The sequence below is a fragment of the Pantherophis guttatus genome, chromosome 9 (genome assembly GCF_059756535.1).
Source record: "Pantherophis guttatus breed Tessera chromosome 9, ASM5975653v1, whole genome shotgun sequence".
In the NCBI taxonomy this organism is placed as follows: Eukaryota; Metazoa; Chordata; class Lepidosauria; order Squamata; family Colubridae; genus Pantherophis; species Pantherophis guttatus.
In genome coordinates, this window is record NC_142071.1 from 17943603 (window position 1) to 17967647 (window position 24045).

The window sequence follows — 24045 nt, forward strand, 5'->3', positions numbered from 1 at the left end:
TCAGTAGGCTTTCTATTGCACCTCAAAGGCAGCCTGGCCTATCACAGCTGCCACAGATCACAAAGGGAGGGTTTTGGAAGGGCTGATTTTGTAAAAAGCTTTGGAGGCACCACTTGGATAGAAGATGGAACTCACCACCTTCACATTCAGCTCTTCATGTATCTTATAAAAGATGGGTGAATTCTTTTTTTTTCTTTAAATGCAAAAGTCCTGGGCACTCACCTTCATCTTCTAACCTTTCTAAAGCAGGGGTCTCCAACCTTGTCAACTTTAAGACTCGTGGACTTCAACTCCCAGAAGTCTTAAAGTTGACAAGGTTGGAGACCCCTGTTCTAAAGAGTTCTAGACAGAACTCTTTCCTTCTAAACTACCCTTCAACTCTTTTGCAAGTTAAAGAAAAAGAAGAAGAGGCCAAAGCTGCTAAGGTGTGTGGCCGGACTAAATGAAGAGAAAGAGAAGGAGGACAGAAGAGAGAAACCAATTAACGAAGAGCATTAAAACCTTCATGTTGCCTCTTACTTTGAATCCTGCCATTCTTGTTGCCCACTCTGAATGCCACTTTGTGACCCTCAACAGTGAATAAAAAAGAGAGTCCTTAGACATGAGAAATGGAATAAAGGAAGCACGACCTGCCTGCCTACATGTTTCAAAATGTTCTTCTCTAAAAAAAAGACTTTCATGGTTCTGCCGTATTCTTAAGATTCCTTGAGAATTTCCCTTCGCTGACTTTGTTAGAAACGGTATATAAGTGTCTCATTGGTGAAGTGATGCTGCTTCCTGTGACATGCCATCCCATCACTCTGAAGGCTTTCCTTTCCTTCTCTGGGAAACAAAAATTCTTCTTACTGTTCTCCTTCAGGATTTAATAGAAAAGTGAAAATGAGGTTGCATTGTCAATAAGATTATTGTACAATGAAAGGCACAATTTTCCTGCACAAAGTTTTGCCACCTAATAATTATAGGAATGCAAGAACTGTCCACCTATAACAATTTCACCATTATTCTCTTATTTTTTTAAAAAAAATGTGAAAGCAAATTAAATACAAAATACTAGGAAAATAACGCAGGAGTATTTTTCTGCAAGCACAAAAGGCAAATTAAAAACTTGCATGACTATATGTAATAAATTTCTTCAGAGGCTACTAAAAGGATTTCCGAACTGACATTCTCCTACAAGCAACTGATTCACCCACTAAGTGACTGGAAGAAAAAATCCATGAATTTTCCCTCTCCTTAGTGTTAGTGATGAAGCCAGTTTTCTCAGGGGAGAAAAAACTACCGTAGTTCCTGAGTTAGGAAGCCATTAGCCATTGGATAGTTCAGCCACAAGAGGGAGAAATAGGCTTAGATTTAGGGGAATGAACTTTTCCAAGAACGTTTTGTTGCCTTCATGTTTACTTGCAGCTTGCACGTTTAGCTCTTCCAAGTATAGAAAGCAAGTTGCAAAGCAGAAAGAAGCACCTAGAGAGGCAGGGGCAGGCAGGGTGAGCAGCAGGTTTTGAAGTGTGCTCGAGTGGTTGAGTTTATAGAGCTACCACCTAATACTTAAGGATTTTCATGAGCATAAATATATTGACTATTTAGCCCTCATTAATCTGAGGGAACCAGGAAATTAATAAGGCCCAAATGGTTGCCAATTAGAAAAGTGACTAATTGAAAATTTGAGACAAGATACATTTCAGGTTGAAAGGGCCATTGTCCCGGATTCACCAGCTGCCCAAGGGGTAAGTCCTTCACTGCTTTCTGGATAAAGAATGGCCAGATCATCTATAAGGACACACTGGAGTCAAACACCATTTAATGAGCCTAATTAGCATAAAGAAGGGGAGGAACAGGGAGAGAATCAATCCAAAGGGCTCAGCGATGTTCTGAATCGTCCCAGCAGGCTTGCCTGGCTTAAAAGATGCACTGTTCTCTGCATTCTCCCTCATTTGCATTAATAACAAAAGTAATTAATAATGCTAATGAAAAGAGGTCTTCTGTTTATGACAAGGAGCCTGAGCAAGGCCAGGGGGTAAGGCCTCTCCTGCAGTCCCACAGAGAGGAAACAATCTGATCCCTCTCCATGATTTATTTCATTCTTAATTTACCACTGACTCCATAATTTGAAGGGTTTTTTTTTTTTATTTTTCTTGCATTCTTTTTCTTTCTTAAAGATGTACAGAGCCTACAAAACCTCTAAACCAGGTATGCTGGATGGGGAATTCTGGGAGTTGAAATCCACACATCTTAAAGTTGTCAAGGTTGTGAAACACTGCTCTAAGTGATAGTATTTGATGGGCAAATAAATTGCCCATCATTGCCCCTTTCCTATTTTTTCAAACGCAGCCTGCTAATTAACCCACCTGCAAATAAACATGATGATGAAAATGCTACACCTGTTGAATTTATGTACATCACATTTTAGCAGATGGCAGCATCTGGTAATTGTCACTCCTGGTTAGTATTTGGCTGCAGCAGGCTAGTTTGGGAAGTTGAAGAAATATTGACTAACCACATCTGTGCCGTTGCTAGATGTATGTGTGTGTGTGTGTGTGTAGTGCTATTTCTACAATCACCAAGAGCCAATCTGAATTTAAGGCTTTGGTTTTTTTGCATTTGTTTAGGTACTTCCAAATCACCTTCACTGAAGCCCAAAGTGTATTCCATAAATGCCAGCAAATAAATGTGCTGGCATTATAAATTCTTTTAACCATCAAAGAGTTTCCTCAAACTACAAGATGGGTCTCATATAAATTTAATAAATAAACACATTATACCATAAGAGACTATGGCTTAGAATTGGACAAGCCAATATACTTCGATAGACCAAGGGAGTTAATAGATTAGAAGGAATGTTAGAGGTCATCTCAATCCACTTTGCTGTCCTGGTGAGCTGCAGATACTCTCGATGTCCCATCTCAGAGAAATACTTAGCTGTGAGTTCTTGGCCAGCACATCTAGAAGTAGCAGGTTGAGGAAGACCAATCTACTTCAGCTTTCTACCAATTCAAGTTATCCCCAAATTATTGCTACTATTAATAGGAAGAAGGAAAGAGTCCTTGGGTAATAGCTGGTATTCCGGTAACATTTACTCTACATAACTTCTCAGCTTATAGCAATATAAAAAAACAGCATATTATTATTATTGTTTCCATGCTTGCATTGGTTATATTTAGTGGAAGGTGAACAGATTAGCTTTGAGTCTCACCAGACATTTTCTTTGGTGTTTGGCAATTTCTCACCATCTTACATCAAAGTTGTGGCCTGTATCCTTCTGTGTTTTGTCATCACATCTTCCCAATGTGATGACCCAGAATATAAAAATTCTGGCCCAGAATATAAAAATTCTGATGGAGTTGTGATCAAAACAAGCAAGATCCTAGCCACGAAGCTGCAAGCATTCAGCTGGAAAAGTATTGCAAACAATGTGTGATAAAAGGACAAAAAGCTATGAAAATGCTGACTCCATCTTCCCATTATGTAAGAAAAACCAATTAACATGACAAGAAAAGGCTTACCTGACAAGTTTAACTTTCTTTGCATGCAAATTTTTATTAAAGTGTTTTTTTCCCAATGCATGAGTCCAATGGGGGAATTATCTGGTTCAGCTGCTGTTTGATGCCAAATTATCAGCTATACTGTTCAGTCCAGCTATATTAGCCTGGGATGGCATCATTTTGACCATTCTTCAAATATGGGATCTTTGGTGCTCTTTGAGCGTGGTGGTTTTCTTGCAGATGTTTCATTACCAAACTGGGTAATTTCATCAGTGCTGGAGTGCTCATCATTTAGCATTGATGATATTAGCCTAGTTGGGTGATGAAACATCTGCAACAAAACTGTCACTGCGTTAAGTTCAGTGTTAAGCTCACATCAAGCTCAGAGAGCATCAAGGACCCCCCAGTTCATTCATGAACTACAGATATTCTCTTCTATCAGTATCCTTCAAATACAAAGCAGCTGTTAGTTACTAAGCCTATTCTTGCATCCAGAGATTCAGAAAGGTCCCTTTTAGGAAAAAAAATCTACAAATTCACAAACTAACAGCAATGCATTTCTGAGATTCACAGATCAATCCTGGGAAAACAAAAGAGATGACAAACTACAGAGCATTTTGAGGCTGTTTTTTTTGGCAAATCACTTACCTGAATGCGAAAGATGGCTATTGCCCAAATAGTAAGAATTTGCTTTGTTTGCAGGAAAAATAGGATATTTGTGTATCCTATTGCCTCATTGCATATATCCATCAACAGCTACCTTTGATGATCAGAAGCCATTTCTTTTATGACATAGAATCATAGGGCTGGACAGGACATTAGAGGTCTGACACCCTGCTCAAGACCATCCTGGTCAAAGGGTTGTCCAGTCCATTTTTGAAAACCTCCAGCAATGGAGCACTCATAGAACAGGAAAGGAAGGCATCTTGGGGGCTTCTGTAGATTTGATTTTAATATTATGGAACCCAAGCAGTGTGACCAATGACAAATAGTGAGAGTTGTTTAAAATTTGGAAGTCATCTGGTTGCCTACAACAAAGTTTCTCACCCTTAGCAGCTTGAAGATGTGTGGTCTTCAACTCTGGGAGTTGAAGTCTAGACATCTTCAGGCTGCCAGGACTGAGACCCACTGGCCTAAAATATCTCAGCATGGCTTCCATGCTATATTATCTCTTAGATGTGGGACATACCCGTCATTCCTCATCCTTTTATAGAAGCTACCAAGTGATGTGCCTTAGCATGTCTCTGAGCCACACAAACCTCTTTTTGATTTCCAGGTTATAAACCAAATGTGGGTAAAGTCCATTGCAAAGACACACATATATTATTAAAGTTGACTTGCTTATGGTTGGCTCAAACGTTCTACTTATTCCTGGTTCAGTGTAAAGGAAGGGGAGCTATTGCCATTGTGCCACACATGAGCTGGGAGAGAAGGGGGAGCGTTTAAAATAATTAGGCACAGTAGATCAGACATGATGGAAAATGAAATCTCTCAAAATCTCGCTGTTTGAGGAAGTTGCATAACATTCTCAGAGACTCTTCCCATCCTGCTTACCATCTTTTTGGACTGTTGTCTTCTGGCAGAAGATACAGAACAATTAAAACTCGGACCACACGTTTTCTGAATAGTTTTTATCCCAGAGCTATAATTGCACTCAACAATGAACTAAAGGGCCACCATCAGTGAGCTGTTGGACAGTATTACTTGATCTGTTGTGTGGATGTTTGGGTGGTTTAGGGATGGGGAATTGTGGTGGGTGGGAGTGTGTTTGGGGATTATTATGTATGTTGGACCTGGTCTTTGGGTGTTAAGTGAATTTCGTTGTATGGGTATACTGTGTATACATGTACAATGACAATAAAGTTATTATTATAATCCCAAGAGTTAGTTCGGCATTTTGAAGTTTTCCACACATTCAAAGTTCCCGGGGTTCTGACTTCAAAGGAGGAAAAAAATGGTTAAAAAAATTTTTACTGTAGCACAGAACTAGAGGATTTGAAGGGAAGCGGTCAAAAAAGTCAATTTCATATCAAGATCAGGTTGTTGGGGCCATGATTGCCTTTTTTGAGCCCTTCCAGGCGCCCCTTGGAACAGAATAAAGGAAATGGGCTAAAATAAGCATTAGTATCTAATATTGAAAGAACTAGTTTGGTGTAGTGGTTAAGACATCAGACTAAAAAGTGGAAGATTGTGAGTTCCAGTTCCGCCTTAGGCACAAAAAGCCAGCTAGGCGACTTGGGCCAGCCCCTTTCTCTCAGCCCTAGGAAGGAGGCAATAGCAAACCTCTTCTAAAAACTCTCGCCAAGAAAATCGCAAGGATTTGTCTATGCAGTCTTGGGAAATCGGACAGGACTGAAGGTGGAGGGGGGCGGGAATCTAATAAGGAACGAATAGATAGGAAAAAAGAATCCGAAGCTTTTGCTCATTACCAACTTTAGCCAAGAGAGGGCGCAAAACGGCCAATTTACAATTCCTACCTAGGATCCTTCACGAAATAGAAGTTTTTTTTTCCTTTCAAAGGGAAGTCAACGCGCTTCTTGTACAGGTTAGTGACAAACTCAGCGCCGAAGAAGCGGAGCTCCGCGTCTTATTAACTGCATCGCTGGAGACTCGCGTTCCCTTAAGAGTTGCGCTGCCTTTAGTCTGATCTTAGTCTGAAAGGCCCCACCACGGAAAGGCGCGCAGGGCCTGATCCAGGCAAGCGCTCAGGGGGCGAGCTCGGTTGACTGCAGCTCCCTGCGGAGGCGCTACGGGGGGTGGGGGGGTTAAGCCGCGCTTCCTTTCATGCGGTGCGCTGAGAAGGCTGGATTGCAGCGGGAGGAAGGAGGAGGGGGAGCCGGAGCGATCTACCTGGGACATAAGAGCGGTCCTCACCTGACAGTAAAATACGAACTCCCCCGGGTTTTTACCGAAGAGGAGATTTCCCAGTCTTTTTATTTTATTTGCTAAAAGAAGGCTAGAGATGGTACTTGGGGGGGGGGGGGGGCTTTGAAAAAAGCTTTAAGTCCTGCTCTCTCGCGAGTATGTCCTGGATCGGCCCGAAATTTCAAGATGGGAATTGCACTTTGCACTTGCCCAGAGGTACTTTACTTTTTTCCGTTTGTGACTTTTCAGCCTGGTTTAGAAGGCTGATTTTGCAGAAGGGGAAATAAATTTAAGCGCGTCCCTGCATAGGACTCGGGGGATACTTGCGAGGAGGAGTTTCCAGGACCACCGGGGTGTAAGCGAATTGGGGATTATTATTATTATTTTTAAAAAAAGGAATAGGGTTAGATTTGAATCTATAGAAAATCCAAGGGCCAATATTTTCTCGGGAGACGGGGTTCCGACTTCAGCGGGGTTTCTCCGCCTGCAAAAACTACCGGCCGGTTGCTGCAATCCCAGGAGGCTTCAAACGGGGCGACCCTCAGGAAAGAGGGGGGAGTTTAGGCGTCTCTGTGGCCAAGGATCCGATATACAAAATGCCCCCCTTCTTTAAATGATTCTCAGCACTCCAATACGAGAAAAAGAGATCCGTGAGCAGAGAAGCAATTATTCCCATCAAGGAGTCCCGTACACGTGGGAAAATGCGGACACGTGTCCGCCCTGGATACATTTCCCTGGAGAGGAAAAGCGTTCTGGAACAAAGGATTTCTCGGAGAATGCGCTACTGAGACTTTCCCGAGTGAGACACGTGCACGTGTGAATGGGCAGGAGGCACCAGTCTCGCCCCTCAAGAGGACAGATGCTACGATCGTTGACCCCCCTTGACGGACTTTCCTCACGCGGGCTAAAAAAAGTCAACCGTGTCCCTTTCGCCCCCAAACTCTCCACCGGACTTTGGCTTGAAACCCCAACATGACACGTGTTAAGAGATCACAGAGCTTGAATCTTTAGATCTACTGAGGGTTGGGGGTGGGAAACCACTGCAGGGACCGGAGTGGCTAAATTCGAATTCAATTCCGCCCTCAGGCATGAAATCGGGAGGGGGGGCAGAATACCCGTCCCCTCTCCGCCCCAGTTATCTCTATTACGGGGTGGGTGGCTGCCGGTAGTGCAGAAAAAACTCCCGAAAGAAAACCCGGCGTCCAAGACCGGTTTCCCACGCGATTCGCGAGCCTGCCTCAGAGCATGTACAGAGCGCCCTCCCTCCCGCCTCCGCCAGCGCTGGCTTGGGTCGAGCCCTCCTCCCTGCCCTCCGGCCGGCGGATGAAGCCTGGGGGTCCCTTCCCGGCTCAGCCGCCTGGCCCCTCGCCCCTCACCGTTGCCGCCGGTTACGTTGGCCAGGTCGAGGAAGCCGCCGGGGCTGAGCGCGGCCAGGGCCGAAGAGTTGAGGCTGAGCAGCAGCTCCGAAGAGTTGGCCAGGCCGTCGCCGGCCGCCAGCGAGTCGGCGAAGAGGTTCATCTGCAGCAGCGTCTTCAGCAGGTAGCGCAGCATCCTGGCCGCCGCTCCAGCTGGCCGCCGCCGCCGCCGCCGCCTGTGCTGGCATCCGGAGGAGGAGGAGGAGGAGGCGTCGGGCGAGTGCGGAGCTCCGGTCACCGCCGCCTCTGCAACGCTGCTCCTCTGCGCCTCCTGCCTGGCTCTCTGTCCCCTCCTTCCTGCCGCGGCTGGGCCGAGCTGGCGCTCCTCGGGGGGCCGGGCAGGCAGAAGGCAGGTGCTGCCACCAATAAAGGTTTAATTATTGGATTCAGAACTCTCCCTGGAGGGCGATGCGCAGAGCAATGCCGAGCCCCCCCGTCCCCACCCTCGCCAAACGACCGCGGGTCGAGGCAGCCCTGCGTGAGCGGGTCGGCAACTGGCACCCCCACCCCCCAAAACTGGGGATCTGGCCGGGCAGTTAAGAACCGCAATTGCACAGTTCCGGGCTTCAAGGAGGAAAGTGGCAGCCGGGAACTGAAATTGCTGGGTTGGGGAGCTGGCGGGGGGGGGGGGGGCAGAAGAAAGTTCCAAGTGATAAACTCCATCCGCCCCCTCTTTTGGAAAGAGAAAGAAAGGTTGCTCCACTTCTGAGAGCTCCCTGGGTCCCAAATTTTCATCCCTGGGTGAGTTTTTCAAAAAGCAAGCCACACACTGACTAGGTGGCTCGGTGGCTAAGACACTAAGCTCGAATCAGTGGTGGGTTTCAGCAGGTTCTGACAGTTCTGGAGAACCGGTAGTGGAAATTTTGAGTAGTTCAGAGAACCGGTAGTAAAAATTCTGACTGGCCACGCCCCTATCTATTCCCTGCCTCCTGAGTCCTAGCTGATCAGGAGGAAATGGATATTTTGCAGTAACCTTCTCCCAGAGTGGGGTGGGAATGGAGATTTTACAGTATCCTTCCCCTGCCACGCCCACCAAGCCACGCCCACCAAGCCATGCCCTGCCCACCAAGCCACGCCCACAGAACCGGTAGTAAAAAATTTTGAAACCCACCATTGGTTCGAATCAGTGGTAGGTTTCAAAAATTTTTACTACCGGTTCTGTGGGTGTGGCTTGGGGGGCGTGGCAAGGGAAGGAAACCGACCTCTGGTTCGAATCCCTAGTACAGTTCTCCTGCATAAACGGGGTTGAGCTAGATGACCTCCAAGGTCCCTTCCAACTCTCTTACTATTACACATCCCTTTGGCCCACTTTGAACAGCTGCAGCTGCACTCCCCCCGTGGGGGAGGGGGGATGGTCTACGTGGATCAATGCTCTGATTTGGCAGAAGGGGGAACCCGGATTCAGAAATTCCACATGGACCTTTTTTTTTTAAAGAGATGTTGGCTTCCACTTGGAGGCCCAGTGGTTGAGGGGACAGGGCATAACTTATGGAGGATTTGATTCAGAGCTGGCCCACCTAGCTACTGAACACAGCAAGTGTTCCCTCTGTGTGGCAAATGCCTCACCTGACACATGAGTCTCTCACAGATGAGCAAAAGTGCTCATGTGGGTGGCTATGGGAAAGGAGTCAGCATCACAGGTAGGTGTTTTCTATTGCAGGACTCTCCAACTTTGTTCACTTTAAGCCTGGAGGACTTCAATTCCCAGGATTCCCCAGCCAGCTTTGCTTCTGGGAGTTGAAGTCTGCCAGGTTTAAAGTGGCCAAAGTTGAAGACCCCTGTTCTCTTGGGTATGGTGTGCCAAGGCCAACTTGTTATACTCCTGTACTTAAACCCTGCTGGTATTCTTGGAAAGAAAGAAAAGTCACAGGAGCAAAGGCATTTGTGCTCCTAGAAATTTACCCTCTGAATAAACGTTGAAGCTTAGAAGAAGGGGTGTAAGCAACTGGGAGAATGAATACCGACCTTCCTTTCAGCTCATGAGGAAAGCTCTACAGAAGAAAAGGGTTTCTGCAAAAAAGGAAGGAAGGAAGGAAGGAAGGAAGGAAGGAAGGAAGGAAGGAAGGAAGGAAGGAAGGAAGGAAGGAAGGAAGGAAGGAAGGAAGGAGAAAGAGAAAGAAGGAGGGAAGGAAGGAAAGAAAGGAAGGAAAGGAAAGAAAGAGAAAAAGAGAAGGAAGGAAAGAAAGAAAGAAAAGAAAGAGAGAGAGAGAGAAAGAAAGAAGGAAGGAAGGAAGGAAAGAAAGAAAAAGAAAAGAAAAGAAGGAAGGAAGGAAGGAAGGAAGGAAGGAAGGAAGGAAGGAAGGAAGGAAGGAAGGGGTGTGTGTGCCAATGCCTCAAGAGGTTTTTCTAGAGTGACATGGACAATCAGCCCTCCTAAGACCACACGCAGTTTAATTTCAGAAGCTTTGAATCTGGTCAAATCTCTGGCAAGAAATCTGTTCCCCACCAGCAGAGCAAAGGTGAGTGCAGAGCCTCCACCTACCACTTCCAATTCAACCCTATTCCATCCTTGGTGGAAAAGAACCTTAGGAAGGAAATGCCTGCCATGCCTGAAAGGATGCCTCCTTCTACTCACCCGTGGCCATCTGGAAGGCAAAGTCTTCCTCTTTTAGCCTTTCCGTCAAATGAAGAGAAGGACAGATGGTGATTACCATTCAGAGCATAAACGTCTATGGAGATTTCTCAGTCACCCAGGTCATGGTTGTCCCAAAGGTGTTTTGAAAAACAGGCAACTGGACTTTCTGCTTTTTCTTTGAAGACGTTTCACTTCTCATCCAAAACGCTTCTTCAGCTCTGGCTGGATAGGGAGCTCCCCCTGAAACATAAGACTTTGGGTGACCACTTTGTGGAAATGGAGACACCATCCAGTCTACAATATTGAGATCCTGTCTCAAGCTGCCTAACTGTCCCACTCACCAGGTGACCAGAACAGGATGAGGAAATCCTGATGGGCAGTGGTGGGTTGCCCCTGGTTCGGACCGGTTTGCAAGAACCGGTAGTAAAACTGGCGGGAGGCTCTGCCCACTGACCCAGATGTCATCATAGGTGATCTGCGCATGTGCAGAAGCTTCTGCGCATGCATAGAAGAGTGCCCGCAGGCGCGATGTGATCCGGTAGTAAAGGTAAGTAGAACCCACTCCTACTAATGGGTGTAGGAAGTCCTCTTTAGTGAAGCTTGCCCAGCAATTGGCAGGACTTCCCTTCTGATGACCAAGTTATTATTTTGACACTTAGGTTTTTAAATCTTAAACATCATCCTCATCATCATCATCCACAACAAGAACATCATCTAGAGCAGGGATCTCCAACCTTGGCAACATTAAGCCTGGAGGACTTCAACTCCCAGAATTCTCCAGCCAGCAAAGCTGAGAGTTGAAGTCCACCAGGCCTAAAGTTGCTAAGGTTGGAAACTGCTGCTTATATCTCTACTCTGTGGTATTTTTTATTTATTTATTTATTTATTTATTTATTTGTTTGTTTGTTTGTTTGTTTGTTTGTTTGTTTGTTTATTTATTTTATTGAATTTCTATACCGCCCTTCTCCCGAAAGACTCAGATGAAGCTTCAGTCTATACCTGATATGTGTAAGGTGCTGAGTAGAGCACAGTTGCACTATATGCTGACTAAATTTTGACTTTCAGTGGCTTTGTGATGGAAAACACAAGTGGACAATCAATGAGGGAAGAAGCAGATTGATGCAAATACTGGAATGAGATCAGATGTGCTTCCTCAGCACACCTCAGCCTTAGAAATTCCACATTCTGCACAGGGCTCAACTGGATTGCCATGGATCACATGATCCATCTGGTTCTGTCCTGCCAATGCTGTGCACCTGATGTGGCTCTGACTTAGCGGGAGGGCCCTCTTCCAGGCAATAGTGGGGTGGAGCTATTCCGCATGGCTCCCAACCTTTATCACACATTATTTTCCCACATCTTAACCAGGGGTGAAATCCAGCAGGTTCTGACAGGTTCTGGAGAACCGGTAGTGGAAATTTTGAGCAGTTCAGAGAACCGGCAAATGCCACCCCTGACTGGCCCCAGAGTGGGGTGGGAATGGAGATTTTGAAATATCCTTCCCCAGGAGTGGGGAGAAATGGAGATTTTGCAGTATCTTCCCCCTGGAGTGGGGTGGTAATGGAGATGTTGCAGTATCCTTCCCTATGCCCACCAAGCCACACCACCCCACACCCACCAAGGCACGCCCACAGAACCTTTAGTAAAAAAAATTGGATTTCACCACTGATATTAACCACATTAAAATGACAGACCTTCTGCTTTTAGTGATCAAATATAGAGATTAACAAACTTGGCCAGTTCTGATAGTTCTTCCCTAGTAAACATGTTTTAAAACACCAGTTTCTGCAATTCCTTTGGGGGGGGGAAGGAATCCGATTTTTATTCCTGACAGTTGCAACTACTGTGAATTTTTTGCTAAGTCATTCATTCAAGATCAATATTCTTCTCTATTCTCCGTGGTTATTTCTTAATTCCCCAATCTGCCTGGCTTTCTAAATTGGAATCTTCCAAATGTGGAAGATTCTCTCCGAGGCCCTTCTGCTTGGCTGGGTCCAACGAAACACTTAATTCCCAACCCAAATCAATGAATCAACTAAGTAAAACAAAGTCAATTTTCTGACAGTTTTGGAATCATTTCTTGCTGAATATGTACTAGTGTGTTTCCCAACTGAAGAGCCATAGCTGCCAAGTCCTTGACTGCTTTCAGCAGCCTTCTTCCTTCAAGCCCCATGTTCCTTTAACAACCGATAGTTTAGCCTGCCAACTTCTGCAGTGCCTGTCACAGGCAGCATTTGGAGAAAGTGCTTATTTTGCTGCTTGAATATATGAGGCTGAACATGAGGCTGCTGGACCCAAGGACAGCAAATCCTGGGGTGGGGAGACCTAATGGCCACTGGCATCAGGCCACACTAAACGCACCTTAGATGCCTTCAGGTTCTGCAAGAGAGGGGGAAGGGAGGGAAAAGGAGAGGGAGGGGAAGAGAGGGGAAAGGAGACAGAGAGAGGAGGGGAGGGAGAGAGGGGAAGGAGGGGGGAGGAGAAGAGAGAGGGAGAGAGGGAAAGAGGAAGGGAAGAGGGGAAGGGAAGAGGGGAAAGGAGAGAGAGAGAGAAGGAGAGGGAGAGAGGGGAAGGAGGGGAGGGGAGAAAAGAGGGAGAGAGGGAAAGAGAGGAGGGAGGGTCAGAAAGAGGGGGAAGGGAAGAGGGGAATGGAGGGAGAGAGAGAAGGAGAAGGAGAGGGGGGAAGGAGGGGAGAGGGAGAGGTGGGAGAGAGTGGGAGAAAAAGGGAAAGGAGAGACAGAGAAAACAGAACCCTCAAAGTGTCATCGTGTAGCAACCTTTTTTACAAGAATGTCTTAAATTCCTCATACGTTTTTTTGAAAATGAAAAATGATGGAAGAGTGCCCAATTGTTTATTATCATCATCATTTTGTCCACATTGGGGCCCACATGGTATCTTACTACAGTATACTCTCCGAATCAACCACCAATTATTCTGTACTAAATGAACCAGTTAGCCGAAGCATAGGTTAGCCTAATAGAAGAGCCCATTCTGAATCATTTTCCAGATGCCTTTTCCAAATCCCCTTTGAGTACCCATCTTCAAATCAAGAAATTTTGGGGTTCTGAGTGCTCTATTACAGGGGTCTCCAACCTTGGCAACTTTAAGCCTGGATGACTTCAACTCCCAGAATTCCCCAGCCAGCTGACTGGGGAATTCTGGGAGTTGAAGTCCTCCAGGCTTAAAGTTGCCAAGGTTGGAGACCCCTGCTCTATTATGCTTTTGCTTGGGAAGAGTTTTAAGTTCTGGAAATCCAAATGGATATTCAAGTAAGCAAAGAGCTCGAGAGGAGTTGCATAGAAGCTGGAATGAATTCTGAAGAAAGGGCTTCTTACATTGTTGCATGTGAAGAAGCGGGAGAGGGAACCATACCTGATCTTCATTACTAGAGAAACCAACTTGAACATTAAGGTATTTCGGGCATCCTGGAGCATCTTCTATGAAGTTGCTATTGTTATTGACCTCACCAGGTGGCGCTCTCAGACATATCCTCCTAGCACATAAGGCAAGCAGTGACCAGCTATGGTGCTGGTTAGCATAATGTTCTCAAAAACATGGGACTTATGAAGAAATGTCTAGAATTAGCTCCAAGGGAACAAGGATTGTGATGGGAACTGGGACTCATGAATCTAAGAATCTTTAAGAATCTCTGTAGAAAATGACACAGACACTTTTTTGGAATGCCCACTGTCTTATTTTAAAAGAGCCTTGGTGGCGCAGCAGACTAAAGCACTGTTAAGTAACACCAGCTGCCTGCAATTATTGCAAGTTCAAATCTCACCAGGCTCAAGGTTGACTCAGCCTTCCATCCTTTCAAGGTAGGTAAAATGAGGACCCGGTTTGTGGGGGCAATAAGCTGACTTTGTATAAAAAAGAACACTGCTGAGGGGGGGGGCAAAAGCCCTACTAAGCAGGTATATATAAAAGTATGAAGGCTATTGCTTAATGCATTGTAAGCCGCCCTGAGTCTCCGGAAAAGGGCGGCATATAAATCAAACCAATAAATACAGTAAATCGAACCAATAACTTATACTCCTGGATTTGTGAAGCAAAAATATTGTCAAATCCAACACACTTTCAGCAGAATGTATATCAAATCTATTAGGGGAACTTGCAGGAAATTAAATATGGATTTGAAGTCACAGTCCTTAAGAAAATCATCAAGTTATAATTGTTAACCAGACAGCCAGAAAATAAAACATAGATTGAATCATCCTGGTTGCAATAGCAACCATATTCAGATTAATAATCTGAATTCATTCATAAGAGCATGCTTGTAGAACTTCTCCAGCTCATGTCTTCATGCTTAGATGGGTTGATGAGAATTCAGTATTAAATGTTGTTTGGATTTCTCATTTGCTAAGGATTGGCTGATGGTCTTTATTTGAATGTTACAAACCTCCAATTCAATCATACTTAGATGAATAAATAACATCTTTCAGGTAACTTTTATGATTCAATACATGACATGACTGCAGTGCACGGCCCCAAAAAAATATTTAAATGATAGGAAATGATTTTTGATATTGTACATATTACAGTTTAAATCACTTCTAAGAAGTATATATTTATCCTTATTTTTTATTTTATTTATTTATTAAATTTCTATACCGCCCTTCTCCCGAAGGACTCAGGGCGGTGAACAGCCAGAAGATAAAACACAGGAAATACAAAATCTAAAATAAATTAAAACAAATTAAATAATTTAGGCTGAATTTTAAAATACCCCATAATTAAACAGATTAATCCTTGATCCCCTACTGCGTAAGAAAACCTGTTACATTGCTGAATAGAACTAATCTGGCGTGTGATCTGTGACTGTGTAAATTAGAACAAATTCTGCCAAATTCTCCCAAGGGAAGACCATGAGGTGTATTCAACCAAACTTTGATTTCAAGATAGGTTTTGGAAAAGAGTAAAACGTCTAAGAGCCATGTTTCTTAAACTCAGCAACTTTAAAATGTGTGAACTTCAACTCCCAGAATTCCCCAGCCAGCGGCACAAAATACCAACCACTGGAGGTTTTCCATAGAATCACTGGGATTACACAGTGTGCTATTAATTGCAATGTAGCTTTGAATTTTAATTATATTTCCTTCTTGCAGTATTATTGCACTCTTCCTAAGCTGAAGCTTCAAAGGAAATTTCATTGCAGTAGCCTAGTCTTGCAGGGATGGGTTCTACTTACCTTTACTACCGGTTCACAACGGGATCGCAAAGAAGCTTCTGCGCATGCGCAGATTGTTGATGATGACATCTGGGGCAGTGGGCGGGGCCTCCCGCTGGTTTTACTACTGGTTCTTGTGAACCAGTCCGAACCAGGGGCAACCCACCACTGGAGCCTTGGCTACAAAAGGTGGGACCCAGAAGAAGGGCCTTCTCCGTGGTGGCTCCCTCCTTCTGGAACATTATCCCTTGGGAAATTAGACTGGACCCCATTCTGACACTCTTTTGGAATGCCCTGAAGACGTGGTTTTGGCATTGAGCTTGGGGAACCCAGAACGGGGTGGGAGCCCATTAAATAGCTGATATGAGTGTGTGTTGCCACTGGGGAGGCTGATTATTTTATGATTTTTATTTCTTTTATATTGTGTTTCCAATTCCTGTAAGCCGCCTTGAGTCACTGTGGGTGAATAAGCAGCAATATAAATTTTCCTGAATGAATGAATGAATGAATGAATGAACAACTGAAGATAGGCATCAAGATGACAAAGGATTCAGAAGACCTCACTGCAAGTCAAGGGCTCTGAATATTCTCACAAATCAGGTCAATTGACTATAGATACAAGGTGTCCCTCAAGTCATTGCTGGACCAAAACTCCCAGTGGCTTAAACTGTTGGGCATGCTGGCTACATTGGTAATTCAGCAACCACAGGAGGATGGCCAGTTTGCCCTTTCCTGTTGCAAATGCCCTCCGTCTGAAAGCCACAGCAACAATGCAACCATTAGATGGCCGGGTTTCGTTGGAGGGCAGTTGCACCTGGGCACCAATGATCTGATTTTCGTTTGTTTTACATTTACTATTGAATGAATCAACATGGATGATCTACGTAAATCGAACACATTAGCTGGAGTGTCCCTGATAGATTCTGCTTTTCAAGGATAAAGGTTATCTGGCTATCCCATACATGTGTGAGATTTTCACACTGCCATCCCTGAACTGCCTCCTCTGTCATTTAAGCCATTAGCATCGTTCCCTGACAGCTCCTTAATGTGCCAGAACAGCTCAGGGTCCATCATGGAGCTAAATGAAAAGGGGCAGATGGTTTCTATCCCAGCTCTATCAAAAGATGCACCGGGAAGGCTCTGCTTGGGAGGGGCTTGCATTTTAAGTGGATTGCTTACACTCATCTGAAGCTGGTGATGAGCATGCGGCAGATTGTATCTGTCTCATTCCACTCTGGACACATTTTTAACGTATCTGAGAGCCCACATAAACAGGGGCAGGATCTCAAAACTCCCAGCGTCCCCCTCTGCAGCAGGGAGGATCGTCCAGAGGTGAGAATAGCAAATGACACCTAAGCAACCAACTTAAAGGCACCTTCTGTCTACCTATTTTGGCACTGGCTGCTCAATTGTCATTCTGTGTTAATTAGGGAACTCAGAGGAGAACCTCTTATGAAGGACAGAGTTCTGAGCCCCACCACTGCGATCAGCATTTTGTCAGGCTAATGTTGCAATAACGGCTGACTGGATGCTACATTTCCATAAAAGCGACTGAACATGTGGTTGCTGTCTTTTCCCTTTGGATCAGCTGCATGCTGCATGCTCAGCATTGTAATAATTCTTTTAAACTTTGTTCACGTTGTCTTCCCAAATATATAGTATACCATTTGTCTGAATATTTAACAGAGCCAGGAGCTACAGCACAGAATTTGGAGAAACAAGTAGGGCCAACTAGAAGGGTGCCATACAAATGGGGCATCAACTTTTTAAAAAGAAATTCGGAGAAGATCATGGAAACGATAAGCCATTGGCAGGGATGGTGACCAAAGAAAAGATACGAAGAGGAACAAACACTACTGCAGGGGTGTTCAGCATTAGCCACTTTAAGACTTGTGGATTTCAACTCCCAGAATTCCCCAGCCACCATTGGACAAAACTGTCCGATTGGAAGAAAAAGCCATTGCTTTTGTATTTTGCAAAGGAAAAGGCTGCTCACTTCTCTTTTTGAGAAGGTCAGCCAGACAGGTGGATGGAGACAATTCTGTTGATACTTTAGGCTTGAATTTCAGAGAACATCTAACAATGTTTATCATCAAAGATTCTTGAGTAAACTTAACTCTTTTGGGGTAGGAGGGCTTGTCCTTTTATGGATTGCTAACTAGTTGAAAAACAGAATGTGAAGCATAGAAATAATTGGGTAATTTTATCAATGGAAGGAAACAAGAAGAGAAGTTTATCAGGATCTGTGACAGATCTGGTTTTTTTTTTTAATTTGTTCATAAATGATCTTGATTATGCAATCAGTTGACCGAGTTTGTGGATGATACTAAATTATTCAGGGTAATACGAACCAACAGTACTTGTAAAACACTCCATAAAGATCTTTTTAAATTGGGATAATGTTCAATCAATTTGCAATGCAATTCAGTCTAAGTAAAGTTATACACACCAGGGCAAAAAGCTCTAATTTCACATATGCACTAGTCAGGTCTGAGTTGTCTATAGGTAACAAGGAAGAAGCTCTTAAGGCCATAGTAGATAACTCAATGAAGAGGTGTAAGGAAGGCAAAGTCCATGCTAAGTATCATTATGCAAGGATTAAAAACAAGAATGTCTAACTTGGAAAAAAAACCTACATCCTTTTGGAGGATAAAGTAGAGCTGGAAAAAGAAGAGAAGAAGACAAGCAAAATACTCCACAGGATTTTTTAAAAAGGCTACACATTTGAAGCTGTTTACTGTAGCTTGAAAGAAAGGCAATTGAGAGACAGAACATGCTCAAATCATATTTGGCATCAACTGTCTGGCTAGGGATTTTATGACGATTAAGTGCCATCAAGTCAATATCAACTCACAGATAGATATTTTCTAGGAGAATCTGTCACCAATCAAGATTTTTAACACTATTTCCCAATTGTTGCTATAATTGAGTCCACCCATTGCTATTGGTCATCCTCTTCTTCCTTTTCATTTTCCCTTTTCCAACATTATAGACTTCTCCAGAGAGCTAAATCTTTGCATAATGTGTCTGAAATATAATAATTGACGTGGAATTAATTAACACAGTAATTGTTAATTGCACAATTAACCTATGGCATTCATTACCACCAACAGCTTGGAGCCGTTTTGGGGTTAGAGCAGCCTAGAAGTTAGGCGCATGCCTTTAAATAGCAGCTTCAAGAGAACATTTGAGCTAGACCAGGTCAAGAAATTAAAAAAAAAAATGCTGAGATTGTGGGAATGCTGCTTTAACATTGTACAGCATATTAACAGAATCTTGAATGTCTGTCCAGGTTTTTCTCTGTCCCATCTTGTACATAAACAAATCAAGACAAGGAGATTCCTTTTTAAATGCTTCCTTCTATCTCAGGACTTGTTCCTTCCTCCCTCCCCCCCTCGCAACACCCTTGGTCAGTGGTGGGATTCAGCCAGTTTGCACCACTTTGGGAGAACCGGTTGTTAACTTTCTGAGCAGATGGGCACACTGGTTGTTGGAAGAAATCATTAGAACAGAGAACCGGTTGTTAAATTACTTAAATCCCACCACTGCCCTTGGTCCTATACCTTCCCCAAGGTCAGTTCTAAATCCCTTTATAGACCACACAATAGGGAAAGTGGAATAGAACTATGCCTTCTACTGGTGAGATGCCTAGCCACTGACAGAAGGAGCACTGGATCAGGAAGGATCTTGGCTTAATCCAACAGGTCTGTTCTTTTGTTCTAGATCAGGGGTGTCAAACTCAAGGCCCATGGGCCAGACCACAGAATGCTTAAATCAGGTCTGCGGGGCCAGCCTGGAAATAGTAAAGGACCAGTCCGAAGTGCCTCTGGCAGCCAAAATGGGAGACGGGAGGCCGCACATGACCCCCCATGCCCCATTTTTAGCCTGGACAGGCTCCTGCAGCACTTTGCCAGACAAAATGGGGCATGGGCCCCATTTGGGCCAGCACTGTGCTTCAGGAGTCGTCCGTCCCATCTTCATGGAGAAGGAAAAGCCACCAATCGTGAGCTTGTACTTTTTAATATTGAGAGAGAGAAGAACCTGAAATAAAGTTAAATGATTTGTGAAAAGAGACAGGGGTATGAGAGCAGGAGTTTCCCAGTTCATTTGCTATCTTCTCACTTCTCTATTTCGTTAGCCCACGGAGGAGAACTACAAGGCTGATCCAGCCCTTGAAGAAATCCAGTTTGACACCCCTGTTCTAGAGAATAACTATATTCTACTCTGCATGCCACGACTGCATTAAAATCATTGTTAACTATATCTATTCATTAAAAGAAAAGAGTAAACAAATTCCTGTGACAATGTCTGGCATTTCCTGCTTGGCTAAAAGAAAAAAAAAATAAGTTCCTATCTAAAATGCCTGACAGCCATGATCACACAGACCAGTCTGTCAGTTTAAATCCTGAATCTAAACAAGTACTGTCAGAGATTTCTATGTACTTCCTGTAGACTCTAAGAGAGAGGAGAGGATTATGTGACACAGTCAAGTGATGAAATCCAATTTTTTTTACTACTGGTTCTATGGGCGTGGCTTGGTGGGCATGGCAGGGAAAGGATACTGCAAAACCTCCATTCCCACCCCGCTCCTTGGGAAGGATACTGCAAAATCCCCATTCCCTCCCCACTCCTGGGGGAAGGATATTGCAAAATCTCCATTCCCACCCCACTCTGAGGCCAGCCAGAGGTGGTATTTTCCGGTTCTCCGAACTACTCAAAATTTCTGCTACCAGTTCTCCAGAACCTGTCAGAACCTGCTGGATTTCACCCCTGACACAGTCTGTGTAAGCCCAGAGCCCAGACTTTCACAGTAAGCAAATAATTAATACATATGAAGTCAGAATGATCCCAGGCCTGTTCAGTCCTGGTGTAATAGCCTCCCAAAATAAATGTGTAAGACATTACAGACAATCCTCAACTTACAACAATTCTTTTAGTAACTCTTCAAAGTTACAATCGCACTGAAAAATGTGACTTATGACCGTTTTTCGCAGTTACAACCTTTGCAGCTTCCCCAGGGTCACATGATTAAAATTCAGATTCTTGGCAACTGGTTCATATTTATGACGGTTGCAGTGTCCTGGAGTTATGTGATCCCCTTTTGCAACCTTCTGACAAGCAAAGTCAATGGGGAAGCCAGGTTCACTTAACAACCAGGTTACTAACTTATCAACTGCAGTGATTCACATAGCAACTGTAGCAAGAAAAGTCGTAAAACAGGGCAAAACTCACTTAACAAATGTCTCACTTAACAACAGAAATTTTGGGCTCAATTATGGTCATATAAACTGGCCGCTGGGTGTGCAGACCAACATATTTCCCATTTCAAATATTTGAAGAACTGTTTTGGGGGCCATTCCATCTTTTTCATCTTTGATGCTTTGGTGGATGTTAATGTAGTTATTATTTATTTATTTAACTTATATTCTGCCTTTATTATTTTATAAACAACGCAAGACAGCGAACATATCTAATGCTTTTTCCTCCTCTTATTTTCCCCACAACAGCAACAGTCCAAACCTTGGATGGGAAACACACACATTCATATCTCTCAGTCCATCTACTGGCCATTCCAAATGCATGTGGCCTACCCCAACGTTTCCCACTTTCCCCATTTCTCTCAGCTGAGACTGGGAGGTTTTTGTGGCTCCCCAGGGCAATGCAGTTGCTGAAGATGCAAAGGAAAAAGGAGCATATGCTGGGAGGGAGAGATGACAAGGCTGAGATTAACACTCCAACTCATACACAACAGGAGGGGACAGAATGAAAATTGCTAGAGAGTACAACAGAGATAAAAAGGCATGACAAATGAATGTCAAGAGGGAAAGTCATATCTATATTAATGAGAGGAGCTTGGGAAGGAAAACTTAGTCTGAAGAACAGAGGGACAGAAGTCATAAGTAGCTGGGCTGGCCCAATGGCTTAGTCTCCTGCAGGAAAAGCACCATGCAGTCGCCAGAACAGGAAATGAATTTTCATTTCGCTAAAGAACAAACTCCACCTTTGCAGTGCTGCACAAAAACTGGAGGGCTTTCCCCAAGATCTGGTCAGTTGCCAAGTATGATTAGACTTTGTGAAGCGCTGCATTTTATGGTACTAGAGGGAGGTATATCGTATCTGTGTGCAGCAGATGAAAGTAAATGCTCTCTTTTCAGAGGAGGTTGGAAGATAAGGAGCTGCTGCTGAAGATGGTATTCATGGAGAAGGAAAAGCCACCAATCGTGAGCTTCTACTTTTTAATATTGGGAGAGAGAAGAACCTGAAATAAAGTTAAATGATTTGTGAAAAGAGACAGGGGTATGAGAGGAGTTTCCCAGTTCATCTGCTATCTTATCACTATTTCGTTCTGAAGTAGAAAGAACATTGCGTGTAAGACTTTGCCCATCTCTATAATCTATCTTTAGAACCATATTAAAAAGGTGAACAGCAGCTCCATCACCACTGCCTGCAAACATTTACTGCTTAGATATAACCCTAACACCAAGAATTGACTTCCATCCCACAAAGGTGGGATTTTTAAAAAATAAATTAAGTAAAACAACCCACAGATCTTCCTGGGTTTTTTATTGCAGGGTAAATTGGCAATGCCTTAAGAGTAAAGAAAGTAACATATAAAGCATCTCAACTCCATTTCTGTCCAGGGTGCAATCTAGTAGCACTTTGGAGTCTAACAGCCAAATTATACGTGACATTCAAGATTTCCTTTGAATTTATATTACTGGGATTTCATTCTTTGAAATGTTAAATAGTAAAAAATGCTCAAGTTTAGAACCATGGCAACTGGGCTAAGGAGAGTTCACTTGTGTCCCTCTTCCCCTGCTGGAGTTTCAATTAAACTCTTCCATAATTCTTGTGGGGAATTCAGAAAATTAGTAGTTAGGATTGAGTTGACATGAAATCAGAAGCAGCAAGATCAGGAAAGAGCAACATTTGTACTTTGGAACATTTGTAGTGAGCCTATGAACAAGGAACCAGGAAGCACAATGAGAAAGCCAAAAAAAAAAAAAATCCAATATGAGAAAGTTGGCTTGTTTTAATTCAGTTTTTACAAATGTTGCACTCTCTCAATCTCTTGTCTGATGACTCCCAGTAGGCAGATAGCATGGCTTGTTTGGAATTCTGAGAGCTGTCTTGCAATCTGTTTGAGGAATACCTGGTAATAGTGACACCTGCATCTTGTTTTTCTCCACAGTGTAACTCCAGTAACAAGGAACATAGTAAAAGCAGAAAACAAATAAGCATCACATTAAAATATAAGTGCAGAGGAGTAAAATAATGCAGCACAATGGAAATCATAAAGACATCAGCTCTGAAAAAAGAATACCTACTACACAGAACTGTCTTTAAAATCTGCTTGAAAGCAATGATTGGCAGGGTTTTCTTCCTTAAACTGGGCATCATCTGGTGCTCCCCAGAGCTGTTTTATGCTCCCCTTCATCTGTTGTGAAACCATACTGGACTGCGGTGGAATGAAAATTATTCCTATGTACATGCTACAAAAGATTTTTAGACAATAAAGCAAGGAATATATATAGCCATGAGCAGAAATCTGTCAATGCAGCTGTCCATGGCAGAATGTAGCAGACTTTTCATAATCTTTATGAAAGGTTCTTACAAATTTTACATTGTCCAATTTACAGATTATTTGCTGCTCTAAAGGTAATTTGTGTGAGCAGTTTTTCAATAATATTTTGATGGGAAAGCACTCCATGAATAGACAGTACCTGTTAAAAGTTTTTAAGGAGATGAAGAATTGCATCCTGTTAATAGTTGTCCTAAAATCAAGTCCCTAGCTAACAAATGTAGAGAAAGATTTTCAAATTGTAATCAAATCTAGAGGAATTAAATTCCAGACATTTCCAGGTGCTCATTTGTCCAAGGTGCATAGCAATTCCAAATACCCTTCTTCCTTTCTTCTCATTCACCACTATTCACCCAAGACATCTCATCAGAGAGAAGAGAAGGGAAGAGAAGGGAAAATGGAGAACATCTCACAATTTCCCAACTGGACTGCTTCTGAATAGTTTACAGGATCATTTATATCTTTTGTCTTGGAGGCAGGTGATTCTATTCACTCTCAAAGGTGTTGTTTCAAAAGGCAGATGAATAGCTTTTTTCCCTGAGAAAAAAGAAGACGTTTCGCTTCTCATCCAAGAAGCTGCATCAATTCTTCATTGAAAAAGCTTCATTCGGAACTAATGAAGCTTCTTTGATTAGTAGCTAAATGTCTTTTTCTTTTTCCTCAAGGAAAAAGCAGTCCAGTTGCATTTTGAAAAAGTACCTTTGAGCCAACTATGACCTGAATGACTGAGAATCTCCACAGATTCTATTCAATGTTTCCAAGCAGGACCATGGACAGCTCCTGGTGAGGAGCATGGTAAAACTCTATAGTTGAACTTTCAGAGGTTCGGGTGCCATTAATGTCATCCTACTAGGCTTCCTTCTACCTGGGTCACAAATCAGGTAAATAACTGCCATCTCAGTCATTTGTCATATGACCCAGAGTTTTTGGAAGTTGTGTGGCTTATAACTTTAATATATTA

The 24045-nt window shown here is 43.5% G+C and overlaps 1 protein-coding gene across 2 annotated transcripts in view; it reads right to left on the reverse strand.

Annotated features, from left to right (window-relative positions):
* ROBO3 (roundabout guidance receptor 3) overlaps window positions 1–7895 on the reverse strand; it is a 311028-nt gene extending 303133 nt beyond the window's left edge. For both annotated transcript variants that reach the window (XM_087875620.1, XM_087875619.1), the window contains exon 1: window positions 7721–7895. In XM_087875620.1, coding sequence (XP_087731746.1) covers window positions 7721–7895 — 175 coding nt within the window. The remainder of the gene's footprint in view (window positions 1–7720) is intronic.
* Window positions 7896–24045: the final 16150 nt, after the last annotated feature.